This window comes from Leucoraja erinacea, chromosome 37 (assembly GCF_028641065.1).
Source record: "Leucoraja erinacea ecotype New England chromosome 37, Leri_hhj_1, whole genome shotgun sequence".
In the NCBI taxonomy this organism is placed as follows: domain Eukaryota; kingdom Metazoa; phylum Chordata; class Chondrichthyes; order Rajiformes; family Rajidae; genus Leucoraja; species Leucoraja erinaceus.
The window spans coordinates 2,133,959-2,149,336 of record NC_073413.1 but is presented as its reverse complement, the minus strand read 5'-3'; the positions used below and the strand labels follow the sequence as shown (position 1 = coordinate 2,149,336).

Genomic DNA, 15,378 nt, shown 5'->3' with positions numbered 1-15,378 from the left:
TTCTAAATGTGAGAGTTTCCATGCTGGTGGTATAAATTACTACCGTCGACTTGAGTCTACACCAATTGCTGTCTGGCAGTCCTGTTGTCGTGTAGGCATCAGGCCATGGCAGTCACTTCCAGTTGCCTGTCACGTTAATTCCCCCATCCCACTTCCACTCTGACCCCTGCCTTCAGCCCGGTACATTGCTCCAACAATGGCCTATGTACGTTGAAGGAACTATACTTCATCTGTCTGGACACATTGCAGTCCTTTGTACATATTGCTGAATTCGGCAATTTCAGGTAATTGCCCTTCTTTCCCTCTGCAGCTGTAGCTAAACGTCTTCATTTCTATTTTCTCCCCTCGTCTCCTAACTGCTGGCTTTTAAAGTAGTTGTTACCTTGACAACTTAGGTCTGCACCTTATCAGACACAATCCCTCTTTCTCTCCACCCCCCCTCCCCCCCTCTGCAATTTAAAGCAGGCTTGTTTTCTCACTTTTCCAGTTCTGGTGAAGGGTCCTTGACCTGAAATGCTGATTCTGTTTCTTTCCCGGGATACTGCCAGTCCTGCTGAGTGCGTCCAGCATTTCTGCCTTTGTTTAATCTACGATAGCCAGGATAGCTCTCTTAACTTGCCCTTTCATGATGAAACATTGGAATAGTTGAAAGCATTCCGTCCCTCGTGCCTGCTTTGCGAGGTATTTAGATTGTGACCCGGAGGTGCAGCAGTAGAGCTGCTGCCTTACAGCACCAGAGACCCGGGTTCCATCTTGACTACGGGTTGTGTCTGTACGGGGCTTGTACATTCTCCTCGTGACCTTTGTGGGTTTTCTCCGCGATCTCCAGTTTCCTCCCACATTCCAAAGACATATAGGTTTGTAGATTAATTGGATTCAGTAAAATTGTAAACTGTAGCTCGTGTGTGTAGGATAGTCTCAGCGCCTGGGGGATCGCTGGTCGACGCGGACTCAACCAAAGGGCCTGTTTTTGCTCTGTATCTTAAACTAAACTAAAGACTGAGCTGTATCTACACTTCAATTACCTGCCTTTGCTCCATTTACCTTGGAAGCTGTAATTAATTATTCATCCACCTCCACAGTTGCCAAGGGTCCGTCCTCCAGCCATTCCCCTTTCCATAGCTAATTAGAAAGGGAGCATTAAATTAACCTGCAATCTTGACTAAAGCACCAGCTTTCAGACTGAAGTCTGCATTCCCTCCACAGATGCTGCCTGACCCACTGAGCTCCTTCAGCATTTTGAGTTTTGCATTAAATTAATTAGTCCTTCCCATCACTAATATCCCTATAATTAGCAAGTTCTAGAAAATGAATGTCAGTTTTCACATTCTTGTAATTTATTTTTTCCCTTGTACACAAAAATGCTGGAGAAACTCAGCGGGTGCAGCAGCATCTATAGAGCGAAGGAGATAGGAAACGTTTCGCTCCATAGATGCTGCTGCACCCGCTGAGTTTCTCCAGCATTTTTGTGTACCTTTGATTTTCCAGCATCTGCAGTTCCTTCTTAAACAATTATTTTTTCCCTTCTTGGTTTTGGTGATGAGATAATTGAAACCTGCAGCACATCGTGTCGACTGGCCTGTTCACTGCTAATCGTGCGATACTCTCAAATCTGTGAAAACGCTCACGTATTTATCCAATTCCCTTCTGAAGGTTACTATTGAATGTATCCACCACTCAATCAAGTGGTGAATTCCAAACCCTAATCCCTCAATGCATAGAAAGACTTGTATCACGTTGGTTCTTTAGCCAGTCGCCTTAACTTCTGAAGAAGGGTCTCGACCCGAAACGTCACCATTCCTTCTCTCCAGAGATGTTGCCTGTCCCGCTGGAGTTAATCCAGCTTTTTTTTAACTATCTTCGCCTTAAGTTAGTGTTCTTCTGTTTTGGACCTACAACCGCTGGAATTGATTTGACTTTATTTCCTTTGCTATCTCTGCTCTGTGATCAAACTGCGGTTTTTGAGTTTGTTCTGTAACTCTAACCCCTCAGGCTTGTGCAGGTTGGATGGCGTGAATACAGGAACTGTTAGATTGATGAAATTGTCAGTCTTTAATGAAGTAATTTATTCTCGAGATGTGGACTTTGTTGGCTAGGCCAGCATTTTGTCCATTGCAGATCCACCACTGATTATCTAGCACCCTTGTATCCAGAGCCTTTCTGGATGATCCATTTTGACGGGCCAACAGAGGTCACGGGCTTGGGGGACCAAGATACCAGCCTCCAAATTAGGCCGTGGAAGTTGGCTATAGTATCGGATCTGCCAGCCAGTGTTCCAGAGCCCTGGCTGCAGGGTGCAAATTCGACCATTTGACCCGCCAATTGATGCGCAAGTCTTGAAGAGGTCGAGATTGGCGCCTTGCCCAGCCTCGACACCACATTTTCGGGGGGTGGGGGGGTGGGGGTGGACTTGTACAACCCTACCAAAGACCTTGCAAGGTCCCGTCCAAAGGCAACGGAGCTACAGTTGTACTGGTACACTAGGATATGTCTCATGGGAGGATTTCCTATACTGAAATAATCTGCAGAGCCAGTTAAGGGTTTATAACAATCAAGCAGATTTGTTTTTACTGTTGCCAAAGTTTTATTCACAGACTTGAAATGTATGATTCAGATTCTTGAACTGTCTGTTTCAATTTGATTAAAAGGGTTCATTGGTTTTCTAATGCTTTGATACTGTGGGTGGTGACACTGCGACTCTGAATCAGCAGGTAGTCCCATTCTAGAGCTTAAACCACGTAAATCTAGCCAGACACTTCAGCTAAAGAGAGCTGGGGACTTTTCCCAGGTAGCTTGACAAGAAATTATCCTTCCAGCTGCAACAAATGTTAAATATTATAGAATTGAAAAAGCAAATTAACAGCGTAGAAAATCTGAAGTAAAAACAACCCTGGGAAGGCTTGTCATTTGGGCAGCTTTTACAAAGGCAGAATTAGATGCTTTCTTCACGAACGCTGCCTGACCAGCTGAGTATTTTGAACACTTTTTGAAACATTGCTCTTCTTTGGGAAAGTTATGTTGAATTTGCTGCTTGCTTTATAACAATAGCGATGCTATTTTAAAATACTGGCTAAGCTGCAAAGCGTGAACAGACCTTGTAGATACAAGTTTCAAGGACTCGCCTGTCTATTCATTTATTTGGTATAAATGTGTAGCAACATATAGTCCTATAGCCTTAAAACCAAGCCCGTGGGTGGGTTTCACCAGGTTAAATGTGACTCCGAATTTTTTTTAAATAAAATTTCAAAATAGAATTTATTCGAGAAATAAGTATATGCAATACATGATCCATACAAAACTCCATCCAACATTCTCTGAGGCTATACATACATTCAATGCAGTTTCATCAAAACACAATTTTACCCCACTCCCTTGCCACTCATGCCTTGGAATCCCTTCCCTTATTTTGAGGGGTGTCTCCACCACCATGTCCAGCAGCGGAAGAAACCTAGACTGTGGTCCTCCCCCCACCGAGCCTTGGCGTTGGCTGCACTGAGCTTCAATCCTTGAAACCCTGGGCCCCAGCCCCAAGCTCAGACAGAGCTGCTTCTTTGTTCTCACAGCCAATATCCGTACCTGAGAACTCTCTGGGTTAGGCTGGAGTCTGAGGTAATTTATTGAGAGTCAGTGTCCCTGGGCACCTGGTTTCAAGCTCGAGGCCTGCACAGGCACCCAGATTTGGGCCTTTCAGGTCACTGGCCTCAATTGATTTATGTGTACCTGAGTGGAAGTCAAGAGTAACTGCACCTGTGACTTCAAATGTCCAAGAGCGGGCATGTTTGAAGTGCTCACAAGTAGGAATACACAGCTCTGGTCTGCATTCTTTGGAACATGAAATTATAGCTTTTTAGAATTGTGGACTGGAGTATGTTACGGTAGAAAAATTATAACAGGATGTTTTGCATAAATATAGAAAAATTCTGTGGAGTTCAAAACTATGAATGCAAAATGACTAAATTTGCATGAGATTAAATTTTTAGTTTAGTTTAGAGATGGAGTGTGGACCCAGGCCCTTCGGCCCACCAAGTCCACAGCGACCTGTGGTCCCCCCATACACTAGCTCTATCCTACACACCAGGGAGAATTTACAATTTTTACCATCGCCAATTAACCTATAAACCTGTACGTCTTTGGAGTGTGGAAGCAAACCACTGTTGTGCCACAGAAGGCTGTGGAGACTATAATTGGATATTTTTTAATATAGAGGTAGATAGATTCTTGATTAATACGGGTGTCGGGGTTTACGGGAAGAAGCCAGGAGAATGAGGTTGAGAGGGAGTTATTGATTAACCATGAATCAATGGACGATGAGCCGAATGACCTAATTCTGCTCCTATCACTTATGAATCCTGAGCACCCGGGGAAAACTCATGCAGTCACGGGGAGAACGAACAAACTCCGTACAGACAGCATCCATGGTCAGGTTCAAACCTGGATCACTGACGCTGTAAGGCAGCAACTCTACCGCAGCGCCACTGTGGTCTTTGCACGAGACTCAGAAACTAGTTTACCAAATAAATTGAGAGAATGTGGAACTTACTGCCGCACTGAATGGGTGAGACCCACAACATAAATGGTTTAATGGAAACAGGATTGGTATATCCTGGGAGGATGGGATAGGATGTGAAAAATAAGAAAATATTGGAAATATTTAATTAAAGTGACATCTGTGAAGAACAATAACAACTACAGGAAGGTTGCAGCATAGAAGGAGGCTGTTCAGCAAATCTTGTCCATCCATGCTGGCTTTATTTGCAAACTCCCCACCTAGTCCCAATCCACTGCTCTATCCCCATCGCCCTGCAATTCATTTCCTTTCAAGTATTTATCCAGTTCTTTTTAAATACCATGATTGGGAGTGGCCTTTGCCTCCACCTCAGTGGCATTCAGCACCCTAATGTTGTTCCTCGTGTTAGTTTTATTTCCTCTCTCTTCTCTGCCGTGTGAACAAACCCTGGTTTTCAAGTTTGTTCATGTAACTCTAATCCCTCTAATCCTTTATCTTGCCCTTAGTAGGAGGACAGGCTTGTGCAGGTTGGGTGGTGGCACTGTCAAATTGATGACGTTCTTGGTCTTTGATAAAATAATTTATTCTTGAGGCGTGGACTTTGTTGGCGAGGTAGTAATATTGTCCATACAACCGACCAAAAGCTTTGCTTCTTACAAGATCCCTTCCAATGGCAATAGAGCTGCTGGTGCACTCGTGCACTGGGATTTGTCTAATGGGGAGGATTTCCTTTCCTGAAAGAATCTGTGGAGCTAGTTAAGGGTTTATAACAATCCAGCAGATTTGTTTTTCCCGTTGCCAAAGTTTTATTCGCAGACGTGAAATATATGATTCACATTCTTGAACCGCCTGTTACAATTTGATCTAAGCGGTTTCTTGGTTTTCTAATGCTAGCCTCGTGAATGCCTTGATACTGCGGGTAGCACGCCTCTGAGTCAACGGGTAGTCCCATTCTAGAGCTTTAACCACAAAGAGCTGGGAACTTTCCCCTGGTAGCTTGACTAGATGTTATCATTCCAACAACACCAAATTTAAACTATTATTGAATTGAAAAAGAAAATTGACAGCGTTGAAAATCTGAAATAAAACCATTGCACTCCTCTCTCCCCTTTGCCAACAACTAGTTTCCTATCCAGTTCCTTTTAAATACCATGATTTGAAGTGGCCGTTTCCACTACCTCAATGGAGATCGGAACCCGAATAGCCCTGTCCCACGGTACGAGTTCATTCCAAGAGCTCCCCCGAGTTTGCCCTGATTCGAACTCGGAGATTTACGGTAATGGCCGCTCGACGGTACTCGGGGCTCTCGTGGACATTTTTCAACATGTTGAAAAATCTTCACGAGTCTTCCCGAGTTTACCTGCCGTTAGCGAGACTTCCCGAGTACCTGCCGTTAGCGTTACGAGCTGATAAGAGACGTCCCCGAGCTCCGACGTAACCGCTATGTTCATTCTCCATGCTTACCACAAGTTTGATTTTTTTAAACTCGGGAGAGCTCTTGGAATGAACTCGTACCGTGGGACAGGGCTTTAACACCTTTCTTCATGTTAGTTTCTGTTCTTCTGCCGTTTACTAGCATTCTATGTCTTGTGGTCCTTGACCCTTTCATCAATAGGAACAAGTTCTCTCTGCTTGCTTAGTGAATGGAAATAACCTCTATTCTCAGAGGTTCTGGTTCTCATCCAATCTCCTTTGTTGCGGGTGTTATATCTAAATGCACGCAGTACACAAAACGAGGTGCATGAGTTTAAAGCGCAGTTAGAAATTGGCAGGTACGACGTGTGCATGGCTGAAAGATCAGAGCTGGAAGCTGAACATCCACACATACACATCCTATTGAAAAGACAGGCAGGTGGGCAGAATCTGTTGGTAACCCAATCCTTAGCTAGAAACGATATGGGGTCAGAAGGTGCAGAATCCTTGTGGGTCGGGTTAAGAAACGGCACGGGTAAAATGATCATGATGGAAGTTATATACAGGCTGTAAAATATTAGTCAGGATTTAGGGCACAGATTACATCCGGAAATAGAAAAGGCATGTAAGAAAGGCAATGCTACAGTGGTCATGAGGGATTTCAATATGCAAGTAAACTGGGAAAATCAGGTTGGTACTGGATCCCAAGAGAAGGAATCTAGAATGCCTATGACGTGGCTTCTTGGTGTAGCCTGTGGTCGAGTGCACTAGGGAAAAGGCAATTCTGGATTTGGTGTTGAGTAACGAACCTGACTTGATTAGGGTGCTTAAGGTGCAGGAACTCCAAGGAGGGCGTGATCATAATATAATAAAATTCTGCCTGCAGTTTGAGAGGGAGAAGCTGAAATTGGACGTGTCTGTATTACCGTTGAGTACAAGTAACCGCAGGGGCATGAGGTGGGAGCTGGCTAAAGTTGGTTGGTTGGTTGGTTGAATGTTAAAAGAAACTAAGGAGCTGATCGTGGACTTTAGGAGGGCGCAATATCCGAGGACGTACACACCATTGAAGATAAATGGGACTACTGTGGATAGGGTGAGCTGCATTAAATACCTGGGAGTCCACAACTCAGAGGATCTGCCTTTACCACCTCAAGCAATTGAAGAAATTCAGAGTGTCTCTGAGGATCCTCCAGTGCTTCTCCAGTGGCTGTGGAAAGTATCTTGTCCGGAAACATCACAATTTGGTTTGGGAACTGCTCTGCCCAGGACAAGAAGGCTCTGCAGAGAGTAGTGCGCTCGGCCGAACGCGCTATGGGAACTACACTCACCCCTTGGCAGGAACTATACATCAGAAAGTGCAGATCCAGGGTCAACAAGATCATGGGGGACCCCTACCACCCCAGCAACAGACTGTTCCAGCTGCTACAGTCAGGCAAACGCCTCCGTTGCCATGCTGTGAAAACAGAGAGGATGAGAAGGAGTTTCTTCCCAGAGACCATTAGGACTGTAAACTCCTATCTCACCAGGGACTAACTTTACTGAACCAATTTACTGTTGTGTGGTGTCTTTTTAAAATTGCTGTTTTTTCTTTTTTTTTTCCCCTCCCACAAATATGTAAAATGTGAATATGTGATTTTGTTCCATTCTGTTTTGTAGTTTGTTTGCACAATCCGCAAGCATTGCTACTCTTCATTTCACTGCACATCTCGTATGCGTATGTGACGAATAAACTTGACTTGACTTGCATTGACCCCGGTACAATGACGATGGAGCAACTATGGCAGGATTTTTGGGTGTAATTCGGTAGACGCACAACCTTTTCATCCCAAACAGGAAGAAACATACTCAGGGGAGAATGAGGCGTCCGTGGCTGACAAAGAAAGTTAAAAATAAAAGAAAATGGTAAAAAAGCTAGAGTATTGGGAAGCTTTAAAAAAACAACAGAAGGTAACTAAAAAAGCAATAAGGGAGAAAAGCTGAAATATGAAGGTAAACTAGGCAATAATATAAAAGAGGATACCAAAGGTTTATTCAGATGTACGAGTAAACGAGATGCAAGAGTGAACATTGGACTGCTGGAGGAGTGATAGGGAACGTTGAAATGGCAGGTTAACTGAATTTCTTGTTTTGTGTCAGTCTTCACAATGGATGACTCCAGCAATGTGCCGGAAATTCAAGAGTCAGGGCACAGAAACCAGTGCAGTCACTATTACTGAGCAGAAGGCAGATAAAAAAAGCTGGAGAAACTCAGCGGGTGAGCAGAAGATGCTTTGGGAAGTTGAAAGGTCTGAAGATAGATACGTTACCTGGACCAGATGGACTGTAACTTACCCACGGCTCTGAAAGAGGTAGCGGTTGAGATTGTGAAGGTATTAGTAGTGATCTTTCAAGAATCACTAGAGTGAGGAATGGTTCCAGAGGACTGGAAACTTGCAAATGTATCTCCACTCTTTAAGAAGACAAAAGAAAGGGAATTACAGGCTGGTTAGTCTGACTTGTGTGGTTAGTAACATTTTAGTGTCCATTATGAAGGATAAGGTTTAGGAGTACTTGGCAGCACAAGATAAATAGGCCAAAATCAGCATGGTTTTGTGAAGGAGAAATCTTGCCTGACAAATCTATGGGAACTTTTTTTGAGGAAGTAACAAGTCGGACAGACAAAGAAGAGTCAGTGGATGTTGTTTATTTGGATGTAGACACAAAATGCTGGAGTAACTCAGTGGGTGAGGCAGCATCTATGGAGAGAAGGAATGGGTAACGATTGGGAAACGTTATCCATTCCTTCTCTCCTAGACTCCTAGACTCAATGACTCGACTCAATGACTCGAAGCGTCACCTATCCATGTTCTCCAGAGATGGTGTCTGACCTGCTGAGTTACTCTAGCACGTTGTGTCCTTTTGTGTATTAACCACTGTCCGCAGTTCTTTGTTTCTACATTATGAAGTTCATAATCCCTGGAATCATTCTTTTGTGCATTTTCTCTTTCCTAACATGTGGTATCCTGCTCTGCGCACAATACTTTAGTTGTGGCAGAACCTCAAGTCTAACATCAGAAATGGAGGCTGTTCATTCAACATGCTGAGAGAGTTCTGCAGCTTCCAGACTCAGTATTTCACACACCACTATCATATGTTTGTTAATATAATTGATCCATTCCCACATCCTTTGGACAGACAAAAGCGAGTCAGGCACTGTCACTGCAATGGCTGGATCATCAACACTACCTGTTCTCCACATTCTCAAGCTTGGCCACAAAGACATCAAAAACAAAATCCCTTTTGGATGGGTAACATTTCAGGTTGGAAACTTTCATCAACATGAAAGTAGATGGGTGGGGACAGGAAGTAGGAAAAGGCTAGAACAAATCAGAGCCAGCAACAGATGATTGTTTAAGGAGGAACTAGAGATACTGGAAAATCGAAGGTAGACAAATATGCTGGAGAAACTCAGCATGTGAGACAGCATTTATGGAGCGAAGGTAATCGGAAATGGGCAACATTTCGGGCCAAAACCCTTCTTCAAACGTTCTTCAAACGTTCCCTATTTCCTTCGCTCCATAGATGCTGCCTCACCCGCTGAGTTTCTCCAGCATTTTTGTCTACCAGCAACAGATGAACAAGGAAGGGTGGAGTCCATTGTTGACTGGAGAACAGGCATGTGAACTGTGGAAGGTACACAATAAAGCTGGACAAACTCAGCGTGTGCAGCAGCATCTATAGAGCGAAGGAAATAGGCAACGTTTCGGGCCGAAACCCTTCTTCAGACCGAACTGTGGAACTGGACTTGGTTGGGGGAGGGGGGGGGAGGGGAGAGAGAGCGAGAGCAGGGGTTACATTAAATCAGAGAAATCAACTCTCATACAGCTGGTATGAACCCCCCTCTCCTCCCCCCCCAACTTTCAGTCTGAAGAAGGGTTCCAATCCAAAACTTCACCCTTCACCCCAGAGATGCTGCCTGACCCGCTGAGTTATTCCAGCACTTTGTGTTTATCTTCGGTATGAACCAGCATTTGCAGTTCCTTCCCCCACATCCTGTGGCTCTGCTGCTCCATCCCATTGTCATCTAATCTCCCTCCCTTTATCTTCATCAAGAGCTTTCTGTTTTATGCTTTCCTTTCTTCAGTGCCCATTTCTCCCTGCATTCCTGCTCTCCAAGTTCCTTTGCACTGTAGTCTTTGACAATCTAATGTTTTCTCGTTACGATGTTAATTAATTGACCTGGAAAGTTCTCTCCACAGAAGCTCTCTCATTTGTCAAACTTTTCCAGCATTTTCTATTTTATTTGGGATTTCTAGTGCCCTCAGTATTTTGTGACAGGGAAATAAAGGATGTGCTGTACAATGGAAGGGGGAGGAACAACAGGCAAAATCTATTTGGTTGAGTGCTTCAGGAACAAGGGTACAGGAGACTCCTGAGAAATCCCTTGACAATTTTCACTGCATTAAAACCACAATTCAAATAGCAGAAGGTAGACAAAAATGCTGGAGAAACTCAGCGGGTGAGGCAGCATCTATGGAGCTAAGGAAATAGGCAATGTTTCGGGCCAAAACCCTTCTTCCGACTGATGTGAGGGTGGGTGGTGGGTGGGGGCGTTGAAGAAGGGGGGGGGGGGAGAAAAGAAAGGAAGGGGGTGAGCCAAATGGCTGAGGGAGAGCTGAGAGGGGGAGGAGAAAGTAAGGACTACCTGAAATTAGAGGTCAATGTTCACACCGCTGGGGTGCAAACTGCCCAAGCGGAATATGAGGTGCTGCTCCTCCAATTTACGGTGGTCCTCACTCTGGCCATGGAGGAGGCCCAGGACAGAAAGGTCGGATTCGGAATGGGAGGGGGAGTTGAAGTGCTGAGCCACCAGGAGATTAGAGCTGAGCCACCAGGAGACACGCATGGGCCCCAGCTATGCCTGCCTATTTGTAGGTTACGTCGAACAATCCTTGTTCAATACATACCAGGGCCCCATCCCCAACCATTTACCTCCGCTACATCGACGACTGCTTTGGTGCCACCTCCTGCACCCGCACACAACTGACTGACTTCATCCACTTCACCACTAATTTCCACCCGGCACTGAAATACACCTGGACCATCTCCGACACTTCCCTACCATTCCTTGACCTCACTATCTCCATTGCAGGTGATAGACTTCTAACCGACATACACTATAAACCCACTGACTCCCATGGCTATCTGGACTACACTTCTTCCCACCCTGCTTCCTGTAAGGACTCCATCCCCTACTCCCAATTCCTCCGTCTACGCCGTATCTGCTCCACGGATGAGGCGTTCCACACCAGGACATCTGAAATGTCCTCACTATTCAGGGAACGGGGGTTCCCCTCCTCCACCATAAATGAGGCTCGCACCAGGGTCTCTTCCATACCCCGCAACACTGCTCTCTCTCCCCATCCCCGCACTCGCAACAAGGGCCGAGTCCCCCTAGTCCTCACCTTTCACCTCACCAGCCATCACATACAAAAAATAATCCTCCGTCAGTTTCGCCACCTCCAACGTGACCCCACTACTGGCCACATCTTCCCATCTCCCCCCATATCTGCCTTCCGCAAAGACCGCTCCCTCCATAACTCCCTTGTCAATTCTTCCCTTCCCTCTCGGTCCACCCCCTCCCCGGGCACTTTCCCTTGCGGCCGCAGCAGATGCAACACTTGTCCCTTTACCTCCCCCCTCAACTCCTTTCAGGGACCCAAGCAATCGTTCCAGGTGCGACAGAGGTTTACCTGCATCTCTTCCAACCTCATCTATTGCGTCCGCTGCTCTAGATGTCAGCAGATCTATATCGGTGAGACCAAGCGGAGGTTGGGCGATCGTTTCGCCGAACACCTCCGCTCGGTCCGCAATAACCAAGCTGACCTCCCGGTGGCTCAGCACTTCAACTCCCCCTCCCACGCCATCTCCGACCTCGCTGCCCTGGGTCTCCTCCATGGCCACAGCGAGCAGCACCGGAAATTGGAGGAACAGCACCTCATATTCCGTTTGGGGAGTCTGCACCCCGGGGGCATGAACATCGACTTCTCCCAATTCTGTTAGTCCTTGCTGTCTCCTCCCCTTCCTCAGCTCCCCTGCTGTCTCCTCCCACCCTCCAGCCTTCCGGCTACTCCTCCTTTTCCCTTTCTTGTCCCCACCCACCCCCACCCCCTGATCAGTCTGAAGAAGGGTTTCGGCCCGAAACGTTGCCTATTTCCTTCGCTCCATAGATGCTGCTGCACCCGCTGAGTTTCTCTCAGCTTTTCTGTGTAACCTTCGATTCTCCAGCATCTGCAGTTCCCTCTTTAACACCAGGAGATTAGGTTGGTTATTGGAGCGGAGGTGTTCGGCGAAGCGATCGCCAAGCCTACGCTTGGTCTCACCGATGTAGAGCAACTGACATCTAGAGCAGCGGATGCAATAGATGAGGTTGGAGGAGGTGCAGGTGAATCTCTGCCGCACCTGGAAAGACTGCTTGGGTCCTTGAATGGAGTCAATGGGGGAGGTAAAGCGACAGGTGTAGCATTTCATATTGCAGATATTGTTATGAACATAGGCTCTGCATTCTGTCTATGTTTAGTTTAGAGATACGGTGCAGAAACAGGTCCTTCGGTGTACTGAGTACGCACAAGCAACGATCACGTCGTATATTAGCACTATCCTACACACGAGGGACAATTTACAATTCTTACCTAAGCCAATTAAACTGCAATCCTGTATGCCTTTGGAATGTGGGAATAACCCGGAGCACCCGGGGGGAACCAACGCGGTCACGGGGAGAACGTACAAACTCCATACGGACAGCACCTGTAGTCGGGATGGAACCCGCTTGTGTCTGGCACTGTAAGGCAGCAACTCTACCGCTGTGTGTTAATTATCGGTCCTGCTTCCATCCTGTGTCGTGTTTGAGCCGATCTTTTGTTCGTACCTGCAGCTCCTGAACATTTCCAGATGTACAAGCAAATGGTCCTAGGAAGAGACACAGGAGTTGGTTTTGTAGCTGGTGAAGTTCCAGGCCATCAGACAGACAGCCAGATTACAATGGGCATCTCCTGGCAAGCCTGAAGATACCAGAGCGAAGGAATGGAATTGAATGGTGAGTACTAATTTTGTTTGTTGTAGGAACAGAATTAGGCCATTCAGCCCATCAAGTCTGCTCCGCCGTTCATTCATGGCTGATCTATCTTTCCCTGTCAACTCCTTTCTTCTTCCTTCTCCCCATAGCCCTTGACACACCCCAGATAGACGCAAAATGCTGGAGTAACTCAGCGGGACAGGCAGCATCTCTGTCGAGAAGGAATGGGTGACGTTTTGGGTCGAGGCCCTTCTTCAGTCTAAAACATCACCCATTCCTTTTCTCCAAAGATGCTGCCTGTCCTGCTGAGTCACTCCAGCATGTTGTGTCCATCTTCGACGTAAACCAGCATCTGCAGTTCCTTGCTACCCTTGACACCTGTACTAATCAAGAACCTATCAATATCCACCTTAAAAAGTATCCATTAACTTGGCCTCCACAGACTTCTGTGGCAATGAATTCCACAGATTCACTGCCCTCTGACTAACGTAATTCCTCCTCATCTTTCTAAAGGAACGTTATTTTATTCTCAGGCTGAGGCCTCTGGCCCTAGACTCTCCCACTAGTACTGGTTTCTCATGAGAGAGATGCAAACTGTTTGGCCTGACTGTAGGCTCCTGTATGGACCAGAGCTTGATTCGGGTGGCCTCACTTGGGTTACTCTTTGCTGGGAGGGTAAACTAGTTTTTCAAGTTGTTAATACCTTTGACAGGGTAAATTAAAACTCAATGTGCAAATTCTCTACAAGTACAGGGAGCGTCTGTGGAGGGAGGAAAGTATTAGCACTTCAACAACGTTGGCAATTGTTAAAAGTTTTCGATTGATAATCTTAGAAACATAGAAAATAGGCGCAGGAGTAGACCATTCGGCCCTACGAGCCTGCACCGCCATTCAATATGATCATGGCTGATCATCCAACTCAGTATCCTGTACCTCCCTTCTCTCCGTACCCCCTTATCCCTTTAGCCACAAGGGCCACATCTAACTCCCTCTTAAATATAGCCAATGAACTGGCCTCAACTACCTTCTGTGGCAGAGAATTCCACAGATTCACCACTCTCTGTGTGAAAAATGATCTTTGTCCTGATTGACGAAAGGTCATGAACCTAAAACCTTAACTCCATCGCTCTCCGCAAATGCTGCCTGAACGGCTGAATATATTGTTGCCTTTTTTTCAGATTTTGCGTTTGGGCTACATTTTTAGGGGACTTTTACTAAGAGAGTAAATAAAACATGACCCACAGTTAGCGGACAATCACCGAATGATTTGGGATTATGGGCTGAGGTCATATCATCACACTGCAATCCCAAGAGGAAGTTTGGTCTAAGCTCATTAATTATGAAAAGCACATGCTGGATATCTGAAAAGGGAGCGCTGGGAAAAGTATTACAGCTGCTCCTCAACTTACGATAAACCCATCGTAAATCCAAAATATCGTAAGTCGAAAATGCATTTAACGCACCTAACCTACCAAATAATCTCTCTCTCCTGATAAGGCTGGGGAATAGTGGGAGAAGGCACTGGAGCATCGACCCCTGTTGATTGTTTAGCATGTTCTTCAGGAAGAGATCAAGTTTTGGGTGTACAGCTTGTTTCTTCTTTCATTCTATATTTCCCTATAGCAGGCAAGAGCATCCTGTATCTGCCTGGCAATGTTTGCCGATCTCTCGTAATTGAGGTCCATTTCTTCCAACATCCGTACACCTCTGCTGATGGCACCAAACGCCTCCACCAGTTTCTTTGTTGTGAACGTTTTCAGTGCCTCGGGTATAACTTCTTCTTCCTCTGCCTCGGCTTCTTTACTTCTGTCTTCCTCCAGTTCGATCAGCTCCTCATTGGAAAGTTCTTCAGCCTCAATGCCAACAAGCTGATGAATATCATCTTCATCAATGTCCAATACTAGCTGGTTCCCAAGCACCAATATCTTGCTACTTATTGTATCATCAATAGCAGAATCTTTATGAAAGCCTTTGAATGCGCTCGCAAATGTCTTCATTACTTTCTTCCAAACGCCGCTCGTGCATTGCTGTGTGACTTCTTCCCATGCTGTAGCCATGTTCCGGATAGCATTTAGAATGTTTTTTTTATTTTATTAGAAGCAATTGTACACAGATAAAACATTCGGCATCTAAAATTATACAATTATTGTACAGCTTCATTTTTAACCTTATAACCTAAATTATAAAAATGAAAAAAAGGAAAGAAAGAAAAAAAAAAGTAAAAAGTGAAAAGATAGAGTAAAGGAGAACAAGAAAAAGTCCCCTAAACTACCAAAGCAGTGTGGCAGAAAAATAGAAGAATAAGAAAAAAAGAAAAATGGAGATATACCTTGCACCTCACCTCGTTTAAAATTAAATTTGTGTCCCCCGTAGTGTCTCGGAAATATCTGTAATCCACATCATC

At 45.5% G+C, this 15,378-nt stretch overlaps 1 protein-coding gene across 5 annotated transcripts in view; it reads left to right on the top strand.

Moving 5' to 3' along the window:
• Nucleotides 1-15,378, top strand: part of tcf20 (transcription factor 20) — an 85,915-nt gene that overhangs the window by 26,660 nt on the left and 43,877 nt on the right. For all 5 annotated transcript variants that reach the window (XR_008726278.1, XM_055663038.1, XM_055663037.1 and 2 more), the window contains exon 2: nt 12,834-12,995. Coding sequence is in view for 4 of the 5 variants with exons in the window: in XM_055663039.1 (XP_055519014.1) it covers nt 12,983-12,995 (13 nt within the window). In the remaining variant the exon portion in view is untranslated. The remainder of the gene's footprint in view (nt 1-12,833; nt 12,996-15,378) is intronic.